A 23,827-nucleotide genomic window follows, 5' to 3' on the forward strand; every position below is an offset into this window, starting at 1 on the left:
GACTTTGCCGGCGGCCGCTTAACCCCCCGCGTGCCAGCCGCTTCTATTCATTTCAATGGCACGCTTCCATTGAAATGAATGGAAGCGCTCGGCACACGAGGAGTTAAAGGGATTCTACCTTTAAAAGAACTTCCTTCTTGATCACGTCGGAATAGCCTTAAAAGACTATTCGTCTCTTACCTTTCCCATAGCCAGCGCCGCCTTCTCCCTGAGCTGTGTTCGCGCCTTCCGTGTCGTCTTCTTTGGGCCTCATGGATGACGCATGCGCAGTCGGCTCTGGCTGCGAGAGCCTGTTAGAGCCGACTGCGCATGCGTCATCCATGAGGCCCAAAGAAGACGACACGGAAGGCGCGAACACAGCTCAGGGAGAAGGCGGCGCTGGCTATGGGAAAGGTAAGAGACGAATAGTCTTTTAAGGCTATTCCGACGTGGTTAGGGGGAAGAAGTTCTTTTAATGGTAGAATCTAGAGTTGAGCGAGTACTGTTCGGATCGGCTGATCCGAACAGTACTCGCTCATCTCTAGTAGAATCTCTTTAAGCAGCGGCCACCGGCAAAGTCTGCATGCCGCTTCCATACATTACAATGAGAGCGCGCTATTCAAATAGTTAGAGATGAACAAATACTATTTGAATAGCGCGCTCCCATTGCAATGTATGGAAGCGGCATGGAGACTTTGCCGGCGGCCGCCGCTTAACTCCTCGCGTGCCGCCGCTTAACTCCTCGCGTGCCGCCGCTTCAAGCCTTATATAAGGCGCACCGGACTATAAGGCGCACTTTCGATTTCTGAGGAAATCGAAGTATTTTATGTGCGCCTTATAGTCCGGAAAATACGGTATGTATTTTTTTTTTTTTTATTGTTTAGCACTTTGGGTCAACTAAAGCTCTATTTGTATAGGTCTGAATCCATTTGGGTAAGTTCACACACATTTTTCTGGAAGCAGATTTCGAGGCTATTCTGCTTCAGCATCTTACCCATAAAACACCTGACTATCTCTCCCATTAATTTCATTGAGAGGAAAAGGCGGATTTTCCCTCTAGCTTATCTACAGAGAAAAAAAATAAATAAAAAAAATCATTCTGCCACATCTTCAGATGAATTCAGATTGAAACACCCATAGAAATGAGTGTGAGGCTGGGGCCACAGTAAGTGCAAAGTGGATGGGATTCTGGAAAATCCCATGCCCACTTTGCGGTAAAAACCACGGTGTGGACACCGGCGTGGTTTTGGAAATCGCAGCATGTCAATTATATATAATACCGGTGATTTCCCCATACATATAATTGTAACAAAGTCTGTGGAGGAAAACTCTGCAAACTTTCTGTGTAAAGCGCTGCAGGAAGAACTGTGATGCTTTCCCGCAGCGGTTTATTGCTACGGGACGTCCTGTGGGGCCTTAGCATAAGGCAGGAAAAAATAAAAAAACTCAGAAAAAGTATTCTGCAAAAAAATGCTTAAAAAAAAAAAAAACCACTGAAAGTTTTAGGAAACAGAACAGAACCCTGTGTGCTAGGCAAAATACAGTTTACAAAAATGCTTCAAAGTCCGATTTCTAAACCTGAAGCAGAATTTTTCTGCCTGACAAAAAACTGTGAGAACTTACCCTTTCAGTTCACAAGAGGAGAGCACATATATATGTACGTACACACATTTTTTTTAAATTTTTTTTTTTTAAATAAATCTGCATGTATCACGGGAATGCTTTATTTGGATTATACATGCATCACAAAAATGAGCTTGCATGCTTGGTTAAATAAATAAATGATTATTATTGTTACAATTTCCCATAATGGTGTTATTGCTTGTATATGACTAGTCAAAATGTTTCATGTGGAGCTGGCAATAATAAATACTTTCTTGTTTTCTTAAATACCTCATTTGGAGTCATTCTGCAATGACCAACATTATATTTCAGCTACAATTATGTCAATTATTTGCTGTAGCTTGTCTAAAGAATTAAGTATGATCAACAAGAATATACATATACTCCCCTCCCTCTGTAGACTACCAGGGGCTGGTGGGAGTACAAATACGGATTTAATACATATACTGCTAGGGTTTTGTCCAGTCCATCTGGCATATTTACTGTCTTCATCTGTGTGCTGCAAGAAATGCAAACACTAAATTCCAGACGTACCAGAGCACGCTGAACCCTGGATGTAGTGTTCCCACAGCGGGTGTAAATGGTACAGCTTGTGTAAACAATGTTGCTTTTCGCAGTCAATAGGTGTGATACAATACATTAGGCAAAGGCAATGTGTCTCTCATATAGGAAGCTTACTACATAGACATCAACTGGGGACTTGCTGATAGAAGTGATGGGGATCCACTGGGGACTTGCTGACAGAAGTGAAAGGCTGCACATAAAAGTGTCAGAAGCACACATCAAGAAACACTAGTCCCAATAAATGGCAATAAGAAATCTATGTATTACATGCAGTCATGTCTATATGTAAAAGAAAAGCAAACGGTTCACTTGATGTAAGTGATAGGCAAATCGCTCAAGTTTGGTTATGGGTTCAGCCCAAGATTGTGTTGTGTCGCAAATCTGCCTGTTCAAAAACAATCTGCTGTTGCAATAAAAATTTGGAAAAAAAAAAAGCTTTAACATCAGCTGTCCGCTGGCACAATTATTCAGTGAATCCAGAGGAGTACACCTCGGCTTGAGTGCACATATTCCAGACCTCAAGTGCATGTGCAATGAAGCTGATGCAGAGGCGTAACTACCAGGGTAGCAGCTGCCATAGGGCCCGGGACATTAGGGGCCCAGCGACAGCCGCTACCGAGGCATTTTTTTTCTTTTCTTAATAGGCCGTTACCGGCTGGAGTTACTCCAGCCTGTAACGGGTCCTATTTACTTACCGATACTGGCAGATGTCGCAGGCCCCACAAACATCATTATTATACTCAGGGGTCTTTTCAGACCCCCGAGTATAATGATCGGAGGTAAGGTAACAAAAAAAAAACATGTTATTTACCTTTCCAAGCTCTGGACAGGTTCAGGCCTACTTCTGGACGCTCCCTGACGTCATTTGACCCGGGATGCAGGTCCCGGTCATGTGACGTCCCGGACATCATTGAAGAAGGCCAACACCACCGAGGACTGCAGCGGAGCCGGAGATGGGCAAGTAATAGTGTTTTTTATGTTTGTGCAGGGGCCACTATGGGGCATAATAGTGTGTACAGGGGTCACTAAGGGGAATAGAGAGTGCAGGAATATAGGGAGGGTGGGGTCGGTCGGGGTCTTCAGCGGGCGTCGGTCGGGGGGGGGGGGACCCCACGTCAAATGTTCGCCACGGGGCCCTGACGTTCCTAGTTACGCCACTGAGCTGATATGTACAGTAAAGGCCAGCTTTACTGAATAACAGTGCAGGTGGTGGGCTCTTCTTAAAGGGCCTCATGATGTGACACTTCTCTGATAGGTCTCCAAAGGCAAATTTCAAAATAATACATTGTCTTTATAGTCTGCAGTAGGCAGTAATCATTCACCAACTTTGGCTGCTAATACAGACCCCCAGAATGTACAATGTAGCAGATTGGGAAGTTCAGGGGCAAGTCCAGCCGGGTGGTTTTTTGCCACTGAAATGGCTGACATGTGCAGACACTTTTCTGGCCATGAGCTGCACCTCCTCTTCCATCCAGGGCAAAAATTTATGGCGCAAATTTATGAAAATGATAACAACCATTTGCAAGCTGTAGCAGTTGTCTAGCTACAAAGAGGAATAGGATAGTATTGCTAAATTCTCCTGCAAATTCTATTTTTTTAACAAATGAGCTGGTGATCCCTCTCCATGTGAATACAGACATAGTTCCTATATTTGTGCTGTTCTGGCTACAGCTTATTTTCTGCATGCAGATCTTGAACAGTGCTATGAATGCGTTGTTTGGTAATATATACAAAAATGCCCACACAGGATATGATCGCAAAAAGCCAAAATCAGCAGCAGTCCTAGAAACCAGTCTGTCGTTGTTGCAAGATAAACTACCTGAGCTTGCTTTAGGAGTACCCGACAGTTTTTTGGGCCATAACATCAAGTTGGCTCAGCTCATTATTATCACCGCCACAAGCACCTACCTCTCCAAGTGCCCCATAACAGCATGGCTACAGTTACCCCACCCCTGCAACTACTACCACAGATCAAGCGATTCTCCTGCTCGATGTAAGTTTCACATCGGAGCATCCATTTTACTTTGCCTAAAACTAATCAGAAATGTTTTGGTTTAATTGGGAACTGAATTTTTTTGTGAACTTTAGGTCAACTCCAGTTTTGTTGCGTTATTAGTTTGCCTGTTTGTACTTCCTGCATGAAATCACAAAAAAAACTTCCAGAGACCTGAAGCCGAGACACTTGTCCTTCATGGAATATGATCAAGCAGCCTTTTTCTTTTCTCATGTTTCGTATGGAAACTGAGCAGAAACCACACGGACCCCATTATAGTCCATGGAGTCTGCGGGTTTCCTTAAGTATCCACTTTTTCATGTGGATAGGTTTCCGTTCGGGAGGTCCCCAATCAAAATCCCCAAACGGAATCCCGAACGCAGGTGTGAATAGGGCCTAACCAACTAAAGTAACTATTCAAAACATTTAAGCAATTCTTAAAGGGAGTCTAGCACCTCCCCCCAAGAATAACCAACATAATCACCAACACAATGCCACACAGCACATTACAGTAATATTTGTAACAAAGGTTTATTGCTTGTAACTTTTGAAAATCTGGAGAAAACCAACTTTGAAGTCTTAAGCAAATGAGGTAGTTGGTGCACAGAAGGAGGGACCTCAGCCCTCACTGCCCTTGCTGCTTAAGTAGGATGGGTAATGGATAGGATTAATTCTTACTGAATGGAGTGGTGTAAGCAGAAGATGATAGGGGTGCGAGTGGCAATAGGAGTACTCCTAGAGATGAAGGCCTGCCCTCAGTGCACCAACCACCTCATTTGCATTGCAAATCATAACAGTTGTCCTCCAAATCTAGAAAATAGACAGGCATAAAGGGAAGAGGTTTATGACGAATGTGCTCTGTAACCCAGTCAGAATTATTACCATGGAAAATTAACAAGATTGTTTTATCATTTGCCCTTTTACATGTATTTTATGTTTTGGCTCTAAGCATCACAACCTAAAGTCTAAGCATCTAATGTCAATGCTATTAACAACAGAAGATAACACCACCACAATCATACCATATAGTTTTTCTGCTTGTGCCACTCATGTTTTCAATGAAACAGAGGTGATGTTGTGAATGACTAGAAACTGCTTATTGGTATTTTACACTGTCCATTAACATACCAGATGACTCTCTGTCTGTTTCTGTAGATTGGGAAGCTTCCATTGAGGACACCACACTGACAGCATGTGCCGAAGCACCGAGAGGAGACGGTGTAGGGGCAGCAGACTTCTTCTGAGCTATTACAACACTCCTGGGAAGAAACATTAACAAAGAGGGTAATGGTTATAAAATTGGATGAATTAAATACTAGTTTACAATTAAAATTCCAACCCTACACTTGCCAATGACATGAGAACCGCAGAATTAAAAGCTTTCCGTGGATACTTTATTCACAGTAGGAGCAGAGATGAACTAAAATACTAGATATGGATTATACAAACCATGAAACAGAATAATAAAATACAGCCGAGAATTCAGTTACACGAAAGTCAACACTTATTGTGGATGTCACTGGTTACTGGTTTCTCTTTAACTAATGTTTGTTTTTCATTCTCAAAATTGTATCAAAGCAATGAACAAGACATAGTACAGCCTTGGTGTCTAACATGTGGTACTCAAGAACAGGTTGTGATACTAAGGTAGACCGGGTTATTCTGTCCAATCATCTTCAAGGAATCAGCTGGCTATGTATCCTGTGAGGATCTAGTTACTTATTTTACCTTACTCCTTTACCACTTTTTGCCTCAAAATCTCTGACCATAGGATCTGTGACTACTGCTTAGCTACAGTGTCTATAGGGAGTGTTACGCTGTCTGAGATACTGCCCCCGTCTCTCTTCATTGGCTGAGACTGCTGAAGAGCTGTAGCTCTTCATTGGCTGTTGTGTGTGAATACAAGCCTATTACATAATCACAAGGATGTCAGTACAATTAAAGTGGCTTTCTACTAGAAAGATGGGATGGTTGTAAAGCAACTGCTACACATACACAGAGGTGTTACTTTAATACTAAGGTATTATGGTATATGTCCCCATTTATCTGCCTGTACACTCTAATTATGCCTTCATATTATCAGGACATGCATTACAATGTTGGCACTTGGTTACATAGATAAAGACTTCTACAGATTAATACGGAGAAGGAAATCTGACATCCACTCCTTTCTATAAACACATTTTTCATTATTTTTTGCTTAAGCGCTAACTACATTGTATCAGTAGACATCGCAAATCAAATCTGTTCTCAAGGCCGGCAAAGCTGATTATAACGTTGTCCTCTGAGACACCTTGATACTTGATGACATGCAAGGCTTCCTTCCTTCTAACAAACTCCATTTCCTTAATACACAAGTCATTGTACCATGACAAGTGAATAAAGCAGTAGCCAATTATTTAGCAGAAACCTTCGCGACCATTAGGAACTTAATCTCATAAATCAGAGCGCTCCTTTTATACAATGTCAAATCCAAGTTGCACCAGACTACAAAATTCTGAATTAAGCCACACTTTACTAGTCCTCTGTCATATTGAAAAGCAATGTATCTCTTAAGTGCCCAATGCAAGAACGCCAAGGATTTCAAAGAGAGGCTTACATCACTTCTGACAGGACAAGGGTGAAAAGACCAGCCACCATAAATATTCCCAGGCATAAGGTCAGTGTGTTATTAGTCCCAATTATGCTGAACTGGAAGAAGGCTTTGTGGCGTAGATAATTATTGCCTGTTGAATGAGCAGAGATCACCAGACCCGGCCAGACGGCATCTTGGCTTAAGAAAAGATGCTTATACTGCAAGACTTCATGAAGAGTTTAAAAATTCACCTTACCCAAGGTACCAAGTTTTTTGTTTTATTAATTTAAATTTTATTTTTTTATTTTTTTATGGGGGGGGGGAATCCTCACATTTTACGATGTATATTTATTAGAAAATTCACAGAGGACCTGCACAGGATTATCATATGTGCCAGAGGATCGACATGAGGATACAATATTCAATGTCTAATTTTATAGGGACACTTACCTACTGTCTTGTGGAATTACGTTAGAGCTACATAAAGAATGGCTATTAATTATTATTTTTATTGGATCCTTCAGTTTCATCTATATATAATCCATAACAAGAGCAGGCATGATCATGGAAGATTTATTTTCCCATGGCATAGGAAAAAAAACCTGCAGAATTTTTTTTTTTAGGGAATGTAAACGGTAAAAAAAAAAAAAAAAAAAAAAAAAATTTACAGACACTCCATAACAGATTTCATATGATTTGGGGAAGTCAGCACAGACGTAGTACAGAAAGCCTCAACATATCCTAAATGTGTGAATAGGGCCTTGCAATAAAAAGTAGTCTTAACATTACTTTCCAAATCCATAACAACGTGATAGAATATCATACAGTAAGTGTATGGTGCAGGCCATCAAGCATAACAACTATACAGGGATACAGGGGCCTGGAGCTTATAAAAATAAGGGATTTCTGCAAAAGTACCTTTTAAAAGGGACATAATGCTATATATACACAACTCATGTAAAACAATACAGCAGCGCAGCAGGAGTGCTTACACAATAAAGACATTTACGACATATCTATAGGATAAGCTATGGTTTGGGTCCTACCTCTGGGGCTCACACCTGTGTAATGAATGGGGACAGCCTAACCTACCTAGCAGGATGGCAGCTGCATTTGGGCAGAGAATGAATTGAATGACTACGTCTGACATTCTTGTATCTGATATTCAGCATGGAGACTAAAAGTAATACGTTACGTACGACTTTTTCACAACAGATCTTATAAACCCCTTACAGTATTGCAGGAATGTAAAGATTATTACCAGCTAATAAAATATTGCAAAAATGGAAAAATAGAGAGTCTGGTTGTGCTCTGTCAATAGCAAAACTTTAACCCTTGCCAGATTTTCATTCTATATGGAAAATAGATTCTACCTACAAATATTCAGTCATAACTCTGTTGTAGATATACATAACTTGCATCAATTCAACCAACAAAATATATTTGTGGATTAAAAGTGGATTATTTTTCCTCTTTATATGACAAGAGCTGAATACATATTATGGATGCCGCCGCCATCTCATCAGAAACAAATATGCCCTTCTATCAGTCATGTTAGGATCAAAGACATGACAGATGACCATAATCAGCTATACTGACACAAAGCCGGCATCCATAGGAATAAAATCCGCCTGCGCGATGGAAACAATCTCTGCACCCAGAATTGTGTTCAGTAAATATTACATACAAAGAGGATAATCTGCATTGCCAAGAGTTTACAACTATATTTACATGTTGCAGCTACAGATAACGACTTGAATTACAGCACCAGTGACTTGGGACAATGCAGACTGAATACAGATACTGATGAACCATATAGAACCAATAAAGTCAATATTGCATTTGTTTTTTAAAAATATGTTATATTGTAAAGCTGACTTCATACGGATAGATTCAATCAGATATAGATTTGAAGATGGCCATACTTTCCAGACCAACACAGAGCTGGGGCCCAGTGATGGACATCCTATGGAAGTGATTATGAAACAAACTACACATCTACGGTCATTTAGGATTCAATATTAATAATATTATAGTATCATTGAAAATAACTACACACTCTTATTTAAAGCTGGAGTTGGTCTGCGATTCCACCCAGAACTTGTGCTAACTCACACTCCATAGCCATGTTTAGAACTAGTCCTTCCTGGATCCATCACCAAGTACAAAGTGCTAAATAATGGACATCATTTGATTCTCTTTAAATTACTTTGTATACTTTGTATCTTCCTCAATCAATCTGGAAGCAACACCCAGCCCCCATGCTGATCAGCTGTATGAAGACCTTCCACAGCCCAGACCAGTGATATAACTTTCCCTTTATTAGTCCGATGGCCATGTCTTGAAACCCTCACTGATCTAATATGTCTGACGTATTCTAAGGAGAGTTTTTCAACATTATAGTCCTTGAAAAACTACTTTAAAGAGCACCTGTTTTTTTCTTTTTAAAATCCGTCCACCCATTCAAAAAATATAGCCCCTGAAAAGTTATATGTAAACTAATTCTGATTGTCCATGTGAGCGGTGATGATTTTATTTTCTCATAGAAAAACATGTTTACCAGCCACTTGGAGAATTAGAACTAGTATGCACATAATCTTTACAGGGCCATATATTTTGAATGAGTGAAGGATTTTAAATTTAAAATTTTTTAAAAAAAAAAAAAAAAAAAAAAAAAACAGGGGCTCTTTGACCCCTTAGTGACCAGCCTATTTTGGACCTTAATGACCAAGCCAAATTTTGGAAATTTGCCCTGTGTGACTTTATCAGTGAATAATTCTGTAACAGTATAGCGCATCCAAGCGATTCTGATATTGTTTTTTCGTGACATGTTGTACTTTACTGAGAAGGTAAAATTAGACTGATATAACTTGCGTAAATTTATTTAAAAACTCGCAAATGCTGAAAATTTTGAAAATTTTTCAATGTTTTCCATTTTTAGCTGCGATATCTCACATATACACAATAATACAGGGCAAAAAAGTTAGTAGTTAAATATTTCCAAATGTTCCTTTTGTGTTTCAAGCATATTTGAAATAATTTTAGCATATTTGAGTAACTTAGACAATTTACAAGTTTATCAAGTTTATAAGCAAATTTTGGAAATTTTGAGTTTGTCATTTTTTCCTGTACCAAGCTCTGTTTGCAGACAGGAATTGGTGGAATAATGACAGAACCTCCCATTAAATGACCCAATTTGGAAAACTAGACCCCTTCAGGTATTCTTTGAGGGGTTTAGTGAGTATTTTGATCAAATAAATATTGTTTTGCAAGAATTATTACAAATGATGAAAAAAATTACATTTTCATTTTCTTCAAATATATGTCATTTTAAAGCCAGTTTTTTTGCACACAACACATCAAAAAGAAGAAACACACCCCAAAATATATCACCCCACTTCTCCCGTGTTAAAATATGTCCATTTTGTGGCCTTACTCTTATGTACACTCACCGGCCACTTTATTAGGTACACCTGTCCAACTGCTCGTTAACACTTCATTTCTAATCAGCCAATCACATGGCGGCAACTCAGTGCATTTAGGCATGTAGACATGGTCAAGACAATCTCCTGCAGTTCAAACCGAGCATCAGTATGGGGAAGAAAGGTGATTTGAGTGCCTTTGAACGTGGCATGGTTGTTGGTGCCAGAAGGGCTGGTCTGAGTATTTCAGAAACTGCTTATCTACTGGGATTTTCACGCACAACCATCTCTAGGGTTTACAGAGAATGGTCCGAAAAAGAAAAAACATCCAGTGAGCGGCAGTTCTGTGGGCGGAAATGCGTTGTTGATGCCAGAGGTCAGAGGAGAATGGCCAGACTGGTTCGAGCTGATAGAAAGGCAACAGTGACTCAAATAGCCACCCATTACAACCAAGGTAGCCAGAAGAGCATCTCTGAACGCACAGTACGTCGAACTTTGAGGCAGATGGGCTACAGCAGCAGAAGACCACACCGGGTGCCACTCCTTTCAGCTAAGAACAGGAAACTGAGGCTACAATTTGCACAAGCTCATCGAAATTGGACAATTCAAGATTGGAAAAACGTTGCCTGGTCTGATGAGTCTCGATTTCTGCTGCGACATTCGGATGGTAGGGTCAGAATTTGGCGTCAACAACATGAAAGCATGGATCCATCCTGCCTTGTATCAACGGTTCAGGCTGGTGGTGGTGTCATGGTGTGGGGAATATTTTCTTGGCACTCTTTGGGGCCCTTGGTACCAATTGAGCATCGTTGCAACGCCAAAGCCTACCTGAGTATTGTTGCTGACCATGTCCATCCCTTTATGACCACAATGTACCCAACATCTGATGGCTACTTTCAGCAGGATAATGCGCCATGTCATAAAGCTGGAATCATCTCAGACTGGTTTCTTGAACATGACAATGAGTTCACTGTACTCCAATGGCCTCCACAGTCACCAGATCTCAATCCAATAGAGCATCTTTGGGATGTGGTGGAACGGGAGATTCGCATCATGGATGTGCAGCCGACAAATCTGCGGCAACTGTGTGATGCCATCATGTCAATATGGACCAAAATCTCTGAGGAATGCTTCCAGCACCTTGTTGAATCTATGCCACGAAGAATTGAGGCAGTTCTGAAGGCAAAAGGGGGTCCAACCCGTTACTAGCATGGTGTACCTAATAAAGTGGCCGGTGAGTGTAAGCACATATAGTAGGGCCTAAGAGGTAAGGAGGGCCAATTGGATTTCAAAACACAAATTTTGCTTGCAGATACTTTAGGCCCATTGCACATTCAAACAAGATTTGAGTTACCAAAGCAATTGAAAACCCCCATAAATGACCCCATTTTATAAACTAGACCCCTTAGGGTATTCATTGAGTGGTATAGAGAGTACTTTGACCCCATAAGTTTTGAGAAAATGTGCGTCAAACAAAAAAAAAAAATTCATATTTTTTACACAAGTGTCATTTTATAGGCAGTTTTTTTTGCACATAACACATGAAAATGAAGAAAAACACCCCAAAATAGATGACCCCATTTCTCCTGTGTTCAAAAACGTACACTTTGTGGCCTTAATCCTATGTACGGATGCACGGTAGGGCCCAAAAAGAAGGGAGCACCAACTGGATTTCAAGACACAATTTTTGCTTCTAAATGTTTCAGGCCCATTGCTCATTTAAACAAGATTTGAGTTACCAAAATAATTGAAAACCCCCATAAATGACACAATTTTATAAACTAGACCCCTTGAGGTATTCATTGAGGGGTATAGTGAGTATTTTGACCCCATAGGTTTTAAAAGAATTTGCGTCAAACAAAAAATTCTCATATTTTTTTACACAAAAGAGTCATTTTAAAGGCAGTTTTTTTTCACACAAGGCATGAAAATAAAGAAAAACACCCCAAAATAGATGGCTCCATTTCTCCCGTGTTCAAAAATGTACACTTTGTGGCCTTAATCCTATGTACGGATGCACGGTAGGGCCCAAAAAGATGGGAGCACCAACTGGATTTCAAGACACAAATTTTGCTTGCAGATATTTCAGGCCCATTGCACATTCAAACAAGATTTGAGTTACCAAAACAATTGAAACCCCCCATAAATGACCCCATTTTATAAACTAGACCCCTTAAGGTATTCATTGAGGGGTATAGTGAGCATTTTGACCCTATAGCCATTTCACAGATTTTACTAACCTTGGGATGTGTAGGTTAAAAATTACTAAAATGTCCCTTTATCCCCAAAGTTTTCATTTTCACAAGGGGTTAAAAGAGAAAAAGCCCCCACAGTTTGTTACACAATTTCTCCTGAACACGGCAATACCCCATATGTGGCCATAATCTGTATGGGGACATGGTGGGGCTTAGAATGGGAAGAGCGCTATTTGGCTTTTGGAGGGCAGATGTTGCTGGAATAGTTTTCAGGTGCCATGTCGTATCTGCAGAGCCCCTAAAGTACCAATACAATGGAAAGTCCTCAGATGTGACCCCATTTTAAAAACTACACCCATCAAGGAATGTATCAAGGGGTATTATCATTTTGAGCCTAAAAATGCTTCCCAAAAATTAATGTACAAAATGAAAATTGAAATTTTTAAAGAAATCTGCCATCTCGGTGCCCAATACGTTGCACCCACTTTGTGTTGTCAGAGACCTACACTCCTAAAACTATTAAGGGGCCATCCCGAGGGGCAGAAAATTATATACGTGGGTGTAAACTGCTGCTTGGGCACACAGCAGGGCGCAGAAGGGAAGGAGCACTGCGCTTTTTAGCTATTGGGGTACAGAGTTAGAGGGACTTTTGGGGCGCCATGTTGTTTTTGCAGAGCCCTGGAGGTGCCAGTAAACTGGAATTCGCCAAGAAGTGACCCCATTTTGTAGGGGAAATTTTAGGGTCTCGGCAAATATGACATGGTGTCCAAACACCAACAATCTAAATCTGCACTCCAAAAGCACATAGCGCTCCTTCACATCTGCGCCCTGCTGTGTACCCAAATGGCGGTGTATGCCCACATGTATGACACTGGTGTACCCCGGATAACGTACTTAATGCCATGTGTGGGTAGAATCGGCTGTTTGGGTACAGCCGGGCACAGAAGGGAAGGAGCGCTATTTTGGTTTTTGGAGCACAGTTTGGTTTTTGGACGTCACTTTTGCAAAGCCCCTGAATTGCCAATAAAGTGGAATCCGCAGACATGTCACGCCATTTTGGACACTAGCCCACAGATGGGATTTATCAAGTGGTGTAGCGAGCATTTTTAACCCTTGAGTGTTGCATTTATTTGGTTTCCAGAAATGAAATTGCGGCTGATAATGAGAAGTTAAAAATGAAGTTTTCCAGAGATTCGCCATTTCAGTATCTGATATGTTGTGCCCGACTTATGTCAGCAGAGATACACACTCCAAACACTGGTAAGCGGGTATCCCGGGCACAACAGCTTTCAGAGCGTTCATCTCTGATACAAGGTGGGCACAATATATTATGCACTGAAATGACAGATTCCTGGAAAAATGGTCATTTTCACCTTTCACAATCATCTGCGTATTCAGTTATGGATAATAAGTTATAGCAACATTTGGGGGTTAAAAATGCTGTCTGTACCCCTGGATAAATCCTTCAGGGGTGTAGTTTCCAAAATAAGGTCACATATCAGGGGATCCCACTTTACTGGCGCTTCAGCTCTGCAAAAGTGTCATGGCATCCAAAAACCAAACCGTCTGTGCTCCAAAAACCCAATAACCGTTCTTCCCTTCTGTGTCCGGCTGTGCCCTAATATCAGTTTATACCCACATATGACATTACGTACGTTATCCCGGGTACACCAGTGTCATACATGTGTCATACATGGGGCATAATCTGCAGTTTGGGCGCACAGCAGGGCGCAGAATGGAAGGAGCGCGATGAGGCTTTTGGAGTACAGATTCAAATGTTTGGTATCTGGCTGCCATGTCATGTTTGTAGAGCCTGTAAGGTACCAGAAAATTGGATTCCCCAAAGGAGTGACCCCATTTTGAAAACTGCACCCCTCAAAGAATTTATCAGGGGGTGTAGTGAGTATTAGTATCCCAGACGTGACTGCACAGCGGATGGCGAAGAGGGAATATATAAGCTGTGCGGAGAACACTGCAAACACCAAATTCCCTACTATGTCCCAGTAGCTCCTATGATTGGGGGAGTCACTCTGGGGGTCACTTCTGGTGTCTTTTCGCTCATAAGCTCTAAATCTGGGGTGTCCCCTGATATTCGCTCGCACAGATTATATATTCTCTTCCTGCCGCAACCAGTTGTGTTCTAATGATTTGGCGATTTTGGGGTTGTTTGTCTTCACATTACTAGATGCTATATTTTCTTTATTTTTCTGGTTACATGGCCATATAAGGGCTTGTTGTTTGCGGGATGAGATGCATTTTGTAATGACACCATGTTTGGGTGCCTACAACTTATTGAATACATTTTATTAACTCTTTTTTGCTGGATTTTCTAAAGAAAAATCAATTCTGGCATTGCATTCTACCTTTTAAATTTTTCGCCATGCAGCGTACAGTATAAGTAACGTGTCCTTTATTCTGCGGGTCGGTACGGTTACGGCGATACCTCATTTATGTTATTTTTTAATGCGATACTAATTCTGTAGAATAAAAACACATTTGGGGACATAAATCAATGTTTTTTGTATCACCATCTTCTGAGAGGCGTAACATTTTTATTTTTTGGTTGACAGTGTTGGTTGAGGGCTTATTTTTTGCGGGACAACGTGCGCTTTTTATTGGTACTATTATGCGGTGATTATGACTTTTTGATCACTTTTTATAGCATATTTTGTAAGGTGAGATGGCGAAAAATCACTACTTCCGGCGGGTTTTTTCCGGTTTTTTTTTCCGACGTTCACCGTATACATTAAATATTGTAGCAGTTTTATTGTTCAGATTGTTACGGACGCGACGATACCAAATATGTATTGTTTTTATTAACTTTTAGGTTTTTTTTAATATAATTCATTTTCTATAGAAAAAAGGGAATTTTGGGGCTTTATAAGTTTATTAATTTTTATCAGACACTTTATTTATTTTTCACTTTTTTTCTCTTACTTTTTCATGTGTCCTTTTAGGACACTTGGATTAGTGATGCTTTGATAAAAGCATCACTAATTCTCTATTAGACGCTGCAGGACATAGCTGTCAGTGTCTTGCAGCGTCTGGAGGAAGTCAGACGCAGGGGCTGCCTGCGTCTGACTTCCTCTTCCCCGGGCAGGATCAACCAGGTATTGGGGGTCTCTTGGAGCTTGGGGTCACTGGCCAGACCCCAGGCTCCATGTTAGAGACATCGGCACCCCTCGATCTCGCCGCGGGGGGTGCCGATTCAGCCGGCACCGTCACGGAACCGCTTCAGTTCCGTGATCATGTTTGATCACGGAACTGAAGGGGTTAAAAAACCCCGATCGGAGACCCCTCCGATGGGGGGTTATGGAATGGGGTCTTAGCTGTTAGATACAGCAAAAATCCCATCCAATTATGTCGGCACTTACAGGGAATCCTTCCCTGACTGCCCGACGTATTTTTCCTATATGGCAGTCAGGAAGGACCTGCAAGTGCCGACGTAGATTCCCTATGGGCCGGTCGTTAAGGGGTTAAAGAGGACCTTTCATGGATTTGGGCACATGCGGTGTTATATACCGCTGGAAAGCCGACAGTGCGCTGAATTCAGCGCACTGTCGGCTTTCCCGATCTGTGCCCCGGGTGAAAAGTGCCCTTTCAAGGACTATAATGTTGAAAAGCTGTCCTTAGAATAGGTCGGAAATATTAGATCAGTGAGGTTTTCAACAGCAAGGATATGGGACTAATAATGGGAAAGTGATGTTACTGGTCTGAGAAGAGGACAGCTCTTCAAACAGCTGATCAGCAGGGGGGCTGAGCGTTGCTCACTCGCCAATCTAATACAGAATTTATTGTCCTGGAATACCTCTAAAGAAGTCCTGTCACACTATAAGTGCAGTACAATCTGTAGGCAGTATATTATATAGCAGGAGGTGCTAAGCAGATTGATATATAGCAGGAAAAGATTCAGTATAACTTTTTTATTTTATATCCCTGTTCTTGCTATGCTTAGGAGACCAGTGGATGGTCCCATTCAGTTATCCCTATACAGTCACAGAGAGTAGGCTGTCAATCTCTTAATAGGACTGGCCACTGGACTACAAAAAGTTATAATAAAACATACTATTTTATCAGTCTGCTCAGCTCCTCCAGAGCTACACCATGTTGCTTGCAGATCTGTCCATTCAATGTAACAGGTTTCCTTTAAGGCCTGGAGAACACAGCGCACACATCCTAGGGGATGCCTCTTCATCTGGAGGCTTCAAAGGCTTATCTGCATGGTTTGGCTTCAAAAGTTTTTATTTAAAATTTTCATGTGAATTATTTTAGTGTCGTAGTAATAAGTAAATAAAAGGCACCAAGGCATTTTAGTAATTCCCATTTTCTTCTGAGAGTTTGAGACAAGAAACCAGAGCAGACCTTGAACTTTATCTGTATAAATTTCTGGCACCCTCTAATCGCCAGGATGGATGTGAGGATGATAGCAGGGACATCCCTAGCATGGGAACTAATGTGCACACCTTGTATGCAGCAGCCCCTCTCCTGGCAGTATTTCAGGGAAGCTAAACTTGTCTAGCTGTTACTGTATACTTTCCAGCTATAGCTAGATAGATGATAATCCTTAAGATATGAGGAGAGTTTTGATTTCTGACAAAGCATTCCTGAGATAAATGCAGGATCAGAGGGATGCTTTGAAATTCCCAGGGACACCCCACTGGTAAAAGGATATATGAGAAGATCTTTCAGACAAGGTGTCTTTGCGTTTAGAATGTAAAGTGGCTGAAGCTTGTGCCGCCACTACACCAAACATTAAATAAGAAACAGAGCACGTTCAGCACTGCAAGTTCTAAAGACGTGCCACACAGGATAAATTGGTGACAAGAAACAGTAGATTTTCAACATTAGAAGCTAGTTATGACTGTATAGGGATTTTATAGTTACCTTAAACCATACAAACATAGCTGCCAAGACAAACTCCAACCAGTTTATAAATCAGCGACTGGAGTTTTAAAAGACTTCCAAGCAGGGAAATGCATCATAAAATGACCATAGATTCATGGTAAAAGTTACCATAAAAATTAAAGACACTTTAATTTTTTTTTCTTTTTTTATCTATCTATGTTATGTGAAAAGTCTAGTAATGACTACCTAATAAGGCATTTTATCTAAACCTTTTCTACCCCCTTCCAGTGCTTTGGCTAGTCAGACAATAAGTTTCAGAAAAGAGATAAGCATTTGTAAGTTTGCTTCTAATTCCTATATTGTCGTGCTGGCAACAAAAACCATGCAGTGAAAGGCAACCTGTCATCACTTTCATGTAGCCCAAACCAGGGGCAACATATAATCCAGATAGTTCTCTGTAATGAAGGAACCTATGTTAAACAAATAAAAATAAAAAAAATTCAGAGAAAATCTATCTTGGAAATGGGTTCAGACTGCTGTTTGGATACTGTCCACCGTAAGGTCGACTGACAAGTCATTCTCCTATTTTCATAGGTCAAGGTGAGCAGGGCTGGGAGAAGCCACGAAGTTAACTCTACTTCCCAATCCCAGATCGTCGTAAAACTAAGTTTTCTCTGAACCACTGCAGTGTTTTAGAGTAAAACATGGCTTTTTCACAAGGCACATGCACACTTTCCTTTTTATCTTTAGTGTATGGTACATTTTTTCATAAATAAAATACTGAGGGGAATGTGCACATAAGGGCTAGTTCACACAGGGATTCCGCAGTTCATATTCCGTCGCGACTGCCTGCTCCAGATTGAGCCCAAGTCAATGGGGCCTAGTCCGGAGGGTGCTGTCATGAGGTGGACGCCGCGGCTGAAGAAAAGGAAGCTCGCTTCACATGCCGCTCACGGAAAAAAAAAAGGGCACTACATAGACCACTATTGTGAGGTGGTGGATTATGATGTGGAATCAGCAGCAAAATCCGCTCCCTCTTGCCCTGTGTGAACGGGGCCTAACAGTTTTTAAACCTCCATGTTGCATCAGTTTTTATTAGCTGAATTGTATCTGTAATGGTGAAAAAAAAAACAACAAAAAAAAAAACCTATTGTTCTATAAGCCTGAACGAGTCAGTGTTCTATCTATGAAAAACGGAACACTGAAGATAAAAACGGATGTTCACAAGAGTCCATTTGAGCGAGCCGTCAGGTTTTCATGCTGCCTGCAATTCCCTTTAACCATTACCTATTACGTTTAATTTAAAGGGGTTTTCTAGGAGCTAAATATTTATGACTTATGCTTAAGGGTTGTGCCATCTCAAGGATCCTATCTATACTGGTAGCTTATGTAAATTGAAGACTTTTCCTAAATATATTGTTTTAGAAATTCTGCTTTCTTTGCCTGCAATGTGACCTTATTCCTCCCATTGTTTGCACTGCATTGCTATAATCACAGACCTGGGAGATAGGACAAGTGATGTGGCAGGACAATCCATTCAGCTAATTGCACTTTGCTGATAAAACCTGGTCTGTTATCTCTCTATGTAAATACACAGATAACACTGAGTCCATTCTGTACAACCATTTACATATTATCTGATCTGCAGAAGGATTGTGTCTCCCATTCAGCAGGGAAAGGGGGAAGAGAGGGGAAATGCAGCAAGTGAGAAGCAGACACTGCAGGCAGCCTGGCTGAAACACTGAGATGGGAAAACCCCTTTAAGATAAGTCTTCAATACTTCATTGGAAGTCCCAGGTGTTGTACGCCCACCATTGATCTGCTGTTCAACACAAGCACAGCTTCACATGCCAGAGACTTTGTATTCATTCAATGGTAACGTTACATTTCAAAAGTGGTGAAATTGATCACCACCAGATTATCAGAAAGTGTCCCTGGGGTGGTCACATGACCAGGGATACAGGTAATTATAGACATTTAATATTTATTTATTTTAAATAGAAGTAAATTAGAACTAATTCTTAGTTTAACCTGAACAGCCCCTTTAAGCTAATTAATTCATATACCTTTGATAAATAGGGTTCCTGGGACATTCAGCATTAAGACTTATCCTTATGATGATAGGCCATCAGCATAATATCTGCGTGGTTCCATCTTCGAGCACCCCCACTGAACAGTTGACTTAAAAGCGCTATGGTTACTTTCTACATCCTTACAGGTTCAACATTTGGAAACAGCTGCGCCTAATACTGTTGCCAAGTTCCATTCAGGCGAACTGGAGAAAGATCTACCAAGCTGTCATACCAGGCATGGATGTGGACAAAGCAACATGTAAGACATTTGACAAGACATGAGGTCTACTCCGTTTTGTCTCTATTACTTGCTCTTCTTATGGCTATTTATTTGTACTCTGCTGTATTGAGTACCAGTGTTTAGGACTGTTTACGCTGTAGTCTACCATTACATACTTATGGGTAGGATGTGATTTATAAGCTTAGGGGTGTAAGAGAAGTTAAGTTTTGGGATGAAACTTGCTCTGATATAGTAACGTTTCTACTGTTACAGGCTTCAGAATAAAAAGTTCTTTTGTCTAGACTTTTATTTAAAAATTGGTCCTCAAAATGGATAAACTAAACTAAAATAAACTCATGATCTTGTTTAGTGGCTAGAAAGGAGAAAGTGGAGAAATGTTAGGATACATTTTACATTTATAATTGATCTAATAGCCATATGCGCTAATATGAAAACCACATCTTTACCATATATGTAACTCCCATTTAAGTGTGAATATGATTGGTTAAGCTGTAGCCTCTATGGGCATGGCCTCATGACTCTATAAATAAACCCATGCCAGAGGATTGAGTATCTCCACTGTCTTGTGTAGTGGCTGGTTGGCCGGCAAGTGATGCTAGGCCAGAGAGAGGAATCCAACAAAGCGGTGCAATCCCAAAGGTTTTGGAACTTTCTCTAAACATTCTGCAGTGATAGGGGCATCAGTTCATCATGGGTGATGCCTGTATTGCATCTTGTGTCAGACTGTAACTGTATGCCATGGACCTTATAGAGATGTGAATTATTTTTATAATTATTGGAGTCTCTATAAATATTTTGACTGGCAAACATAGCAAATACATGATGCTATGCGTGGTAAACAATAAAAGATAGCTCTGTGGCACCTTCAGCTAGATGACTATATGGATGCTGGGTACCAAACAATCTTTATAATACAAAGTTTTTAAATGTTAAAATATACAGATATGTGAATTTCCATGATGAAGTTACCTGTCAAATGATCGAAACTGTACTGCTTGTTCAGCAACAGGATCCCCAAGAGCTCCAAGAAAAGCAGGTGGTATTAAAGTAGGATCTATGTGAGATTCTTCAGCTGGTGTACTGACAAGGCTACGGAGAATATCTTTTACATTCACATTTTTTGTGGTCGGTTGCTCAGTCGCTCCGTCAGCTCCACTTTCCTGAGTTTTTTTTACTTCTGATGACAGTGTATGTAGCACTTCACTTATGGCATCTGGACCTGAACTAACAGGGTCTGACTTGGGGGATTCTGTCTCCACAGTACTGTTAGGTGGTAAAACAGTTTCTTCCCCAATACCAGAGTCTCTTCTTCTTACTGACATGGTGCTGTCTGAATCATTTGGGCTAGCTGGTTCTACAGTTGGAGCGCCATCTAGAAGCAAACATTAAGAAAGATCATGTAAGAGAAAAATACACCTTTATATACATAAGTATATATGTTTCACCTGACTTTGTCATTCAGTTTGCAATAAGGGAAAACAAAAATACATTTTCATTGATATATCAAACCAAAAGCTTAAGATATTACCATGTTATAAAGTGATGGCATATCACTAAGATCAATGGTTGCCCCATCTCAGCAACCCTACTAATCCAGAGAATAGCAGGGCCTGAAATATGACTCAATTCTGAATTCCTTTTATTGTTTTTATTCCACAAAACTGTACCCCAGCCACTGACTGTATAGGAAACTGCAGTTCCTTGCACAGCTAGTTGGATAAGATTGCTACTGTACAGGGAAGAAAATCAGAAGGGGGCCTAGATAAACATTTAACTGATTATTCCCATATTGGCAAACTACTGCCAACATAGGAATAATGGCTACCAGGTCCTGACCCCTAGGGTGGGATTTACTCTGCTCTACTCTGTTCTTGTACTATAAGTCCTATATAAAATGCAAGATAAGGAAAAAAAAAAAAGTTGTAGCCCATCTTAGTGTGCTGTTGCTGTAACTGTGAAGCAACAGACATAATATAACTTAGCTGAGATACAATGTTTTTATAGCACACATTGTCCTCTACAAGAGTTATGAGAATAGTAGGGGCCACACGGTGGCTCAGTGGTTAGCACTGCAGCCTTGCAGCGCTGGAGTCCTGGTGTTCAAATCCCGCCAAGGGCATAAAACCATCTGCAAGGAATTTGTATGTTCTCCTCGTGTTTGCATGGATTTCCATCCCATATTCCAAGAAAGACATACTGATATGGAAAAATGTACATTGTGAGCTCTATGTGGGGCTCACAATCTACATTTATTAAAAAAAAATAAAAAAAAAAAAGAGATATGAGAATAGTGTACAATAGCACTGCTCAACTGTTCCCATAAGTTGGGATGAGGTGTAGTTATTCCCTTCTCAGCAGTAATTTACCAAGATAATCATTTAATTCCTGAAGTATTCTGTGTAAATTCACATATCCACTTTCAATACATGAAACATTTCTCAAGATTTTGTTTGGCCCAAACAGTTGTAACTTTTCAAATGTCAGACACCCTACTTGTTAGTCTCTGTTCACACAAAAGTTAACAGCTCTCAAATACATTGACTTTCAATACTGTTACATACAAGAGTTTCAGTTTTTTTTGAGAATATGGACAATATAGTCTGTAGAGCTGTTTTTGTTTCACAAATATTAGAACTTGCATATAGCAACCAGTCAAGTCTCTTCTTTCTATTTTACCATGGGTCTAAAAATATTTAAGCTGCAAATGGATATTATGTGCCAAGGAAGATATTCAGCCACTGAAATCAATAAGAATTAGCTAGTAGGACTCTGCAAGGAGTTTGTATGTTCTCCCCGTGTTTGCGTGGATTTCCTCCCATACTCCAAAAACATACTGATAGGAAAAGAAAAATGTACATTGTGAGCCCTATATGGGACTAACAATCTACATTTAAAATAAAAAAAAAATAAAAAAAATTAGCTAGTAGGACTAGAATGTTGTAATACCAATTAAACATTGTACTAGGTTTGTCATAACGTAAACCACCTTGTGCACTTGATGTTCCGGCATCTTCACTACAGTTATCCTGTTGCCTGGATGGGCTGCTGACTTGGGGCTGCTTCCTCTCATTCTGAGGCTCCAAGATGTCTCGATATTTAGATACCATGAGCACAGAGATGAAGTAAACTACAGCCAGAGCCAAAAACTGAGCCTGTTTGCTGTCCTCCTATTTATAGGAAACAAAAAAATATATATATATATTTCTTTTAATTTGTTCAAACCTTAATTTAGCCCATTTAATCTCTTACACGATAAACCCTCAGGTCTAGTCATATTATCTTTTTTTGCCTTGTTGGGCTAAACACTACCCAATGCCAAACCCAAGATGTAGAGATATTAATTTGTTCCACAATATGAAATGAGCAATCTGGAGTACAGAGGTTGGCTCCATTGCTCCAAATTGCTACACTCCCCACTGCTTTAATGTGTCCTCTTTGCTCTCTCCTTTGAGGGACAGGATACTATGCAGAAATCTTGCCTTGTCCTGTGTTCTAGTACTCATACTGGTGCATTAGAGTATTATAGAGCATAGCAGGTTGGAACAATGGAGCCACCCTCAGAGCTCCAGACTGCTCATCTATTGTGAAATAATTATCTCTGCGATGGAGACATTAATTTTCATGGGGCTCATCTGATTGTACAGTATCTAATTGTATTACTGGCTTAATATGCTTTACCCTGAAGACAGACTAGTTTGTATTTTGTGTGATTGGTGCATTTTTCCCTTCTTTATTTCAATTTTACAATCTGTTTTTGTTTGTTGTAGTTAAGTTTTCCACTAACTGGGATTAACAAGGGGAGATCGTTGGAAGAGTTTATCTGGGTCAGCTAAGATCCAGTAGCTTTGCCATAACGGGAGTGACCTAGAATTCAAATGACCGCCAGAGGCAGCTGTGCCACTATCTTTATGCACTACACAGACTCATTCGGCACTATTTAGTAAGGAAAGTAGAAGACAGATGTACATATACTTGACCTACCTATTTTGCCTGTACAGAATACCCACATTGGACATTTACAACCGGAATGGTTTAAAGCCCATCAAGTTAACTGAGCAGCACAATCCAACGCTTATATTTTTACAATAATGTTACAGGGTCTAGCAATTCCATGTTTAACAGGACCCATATCAGGTCTGTAAAAGATATATTCCCTCCATCACCAAAGTGTAATGATGCTAGAGGTTCTTTGCCAAAAGCTAATCTGGCAAACCATTGGTAGCAGTGTTTCAACTTGGGCTCCATGCACATGCTTTGTCAAGTTTTGAATGCCTAGCACACTAACCCTTTATCTTCTATTCTATTTCTATTATCACGG

General features: G+C 40.4%; 1 protein-coding gene across 2 annotated transcripts in view; it reads right to left on the minus strand.

Moving 5' to 3' along the window:
- The window catches only part of LRBA (LPS responsive beige-like anchor protein), a 426,487-nt gene that overhangs the window by 318,037 nt on the left and 84,623 nt on the right, over nt 1–23,827 (minus strand). For both annotated transcript variants that reach the window (XM_075287867.1, XM_075287860.1), the window contains exons 28-30: nt 22,496–22,676; nt 20,479–20,881; nt 5,288–5,418 (exon numbers count right to left, since the gene is read on the minus strand). In XM_075287867.1, coding sequence (XP_075143968.1) covers nt 5,288–5,418; nt 20,479–20,881; nt 22,496–22,676 — 715 coding nt within the window. The remainder of the gene's footprint in view (nt 1–5,287; nt 5,419–20,478; nt 20,882–22,495; nt 22,677–23,827) is intronic.

This window comes from Leptodactylus fuscus, chromosome 1, assembly GCF_031893055.1.
Source record: "Leptodactylus fuscus isolate aLepFus1 chromosome 1, aLepFus1.hap2, whole genome shotgun sequence".
Taxonomy (NCBI): Eukaryota; Metazoa; Chordata; class Amphibia; order Anura; family Leptodactylidae; genus Leptodactylus; species Leptodactylus fuscus.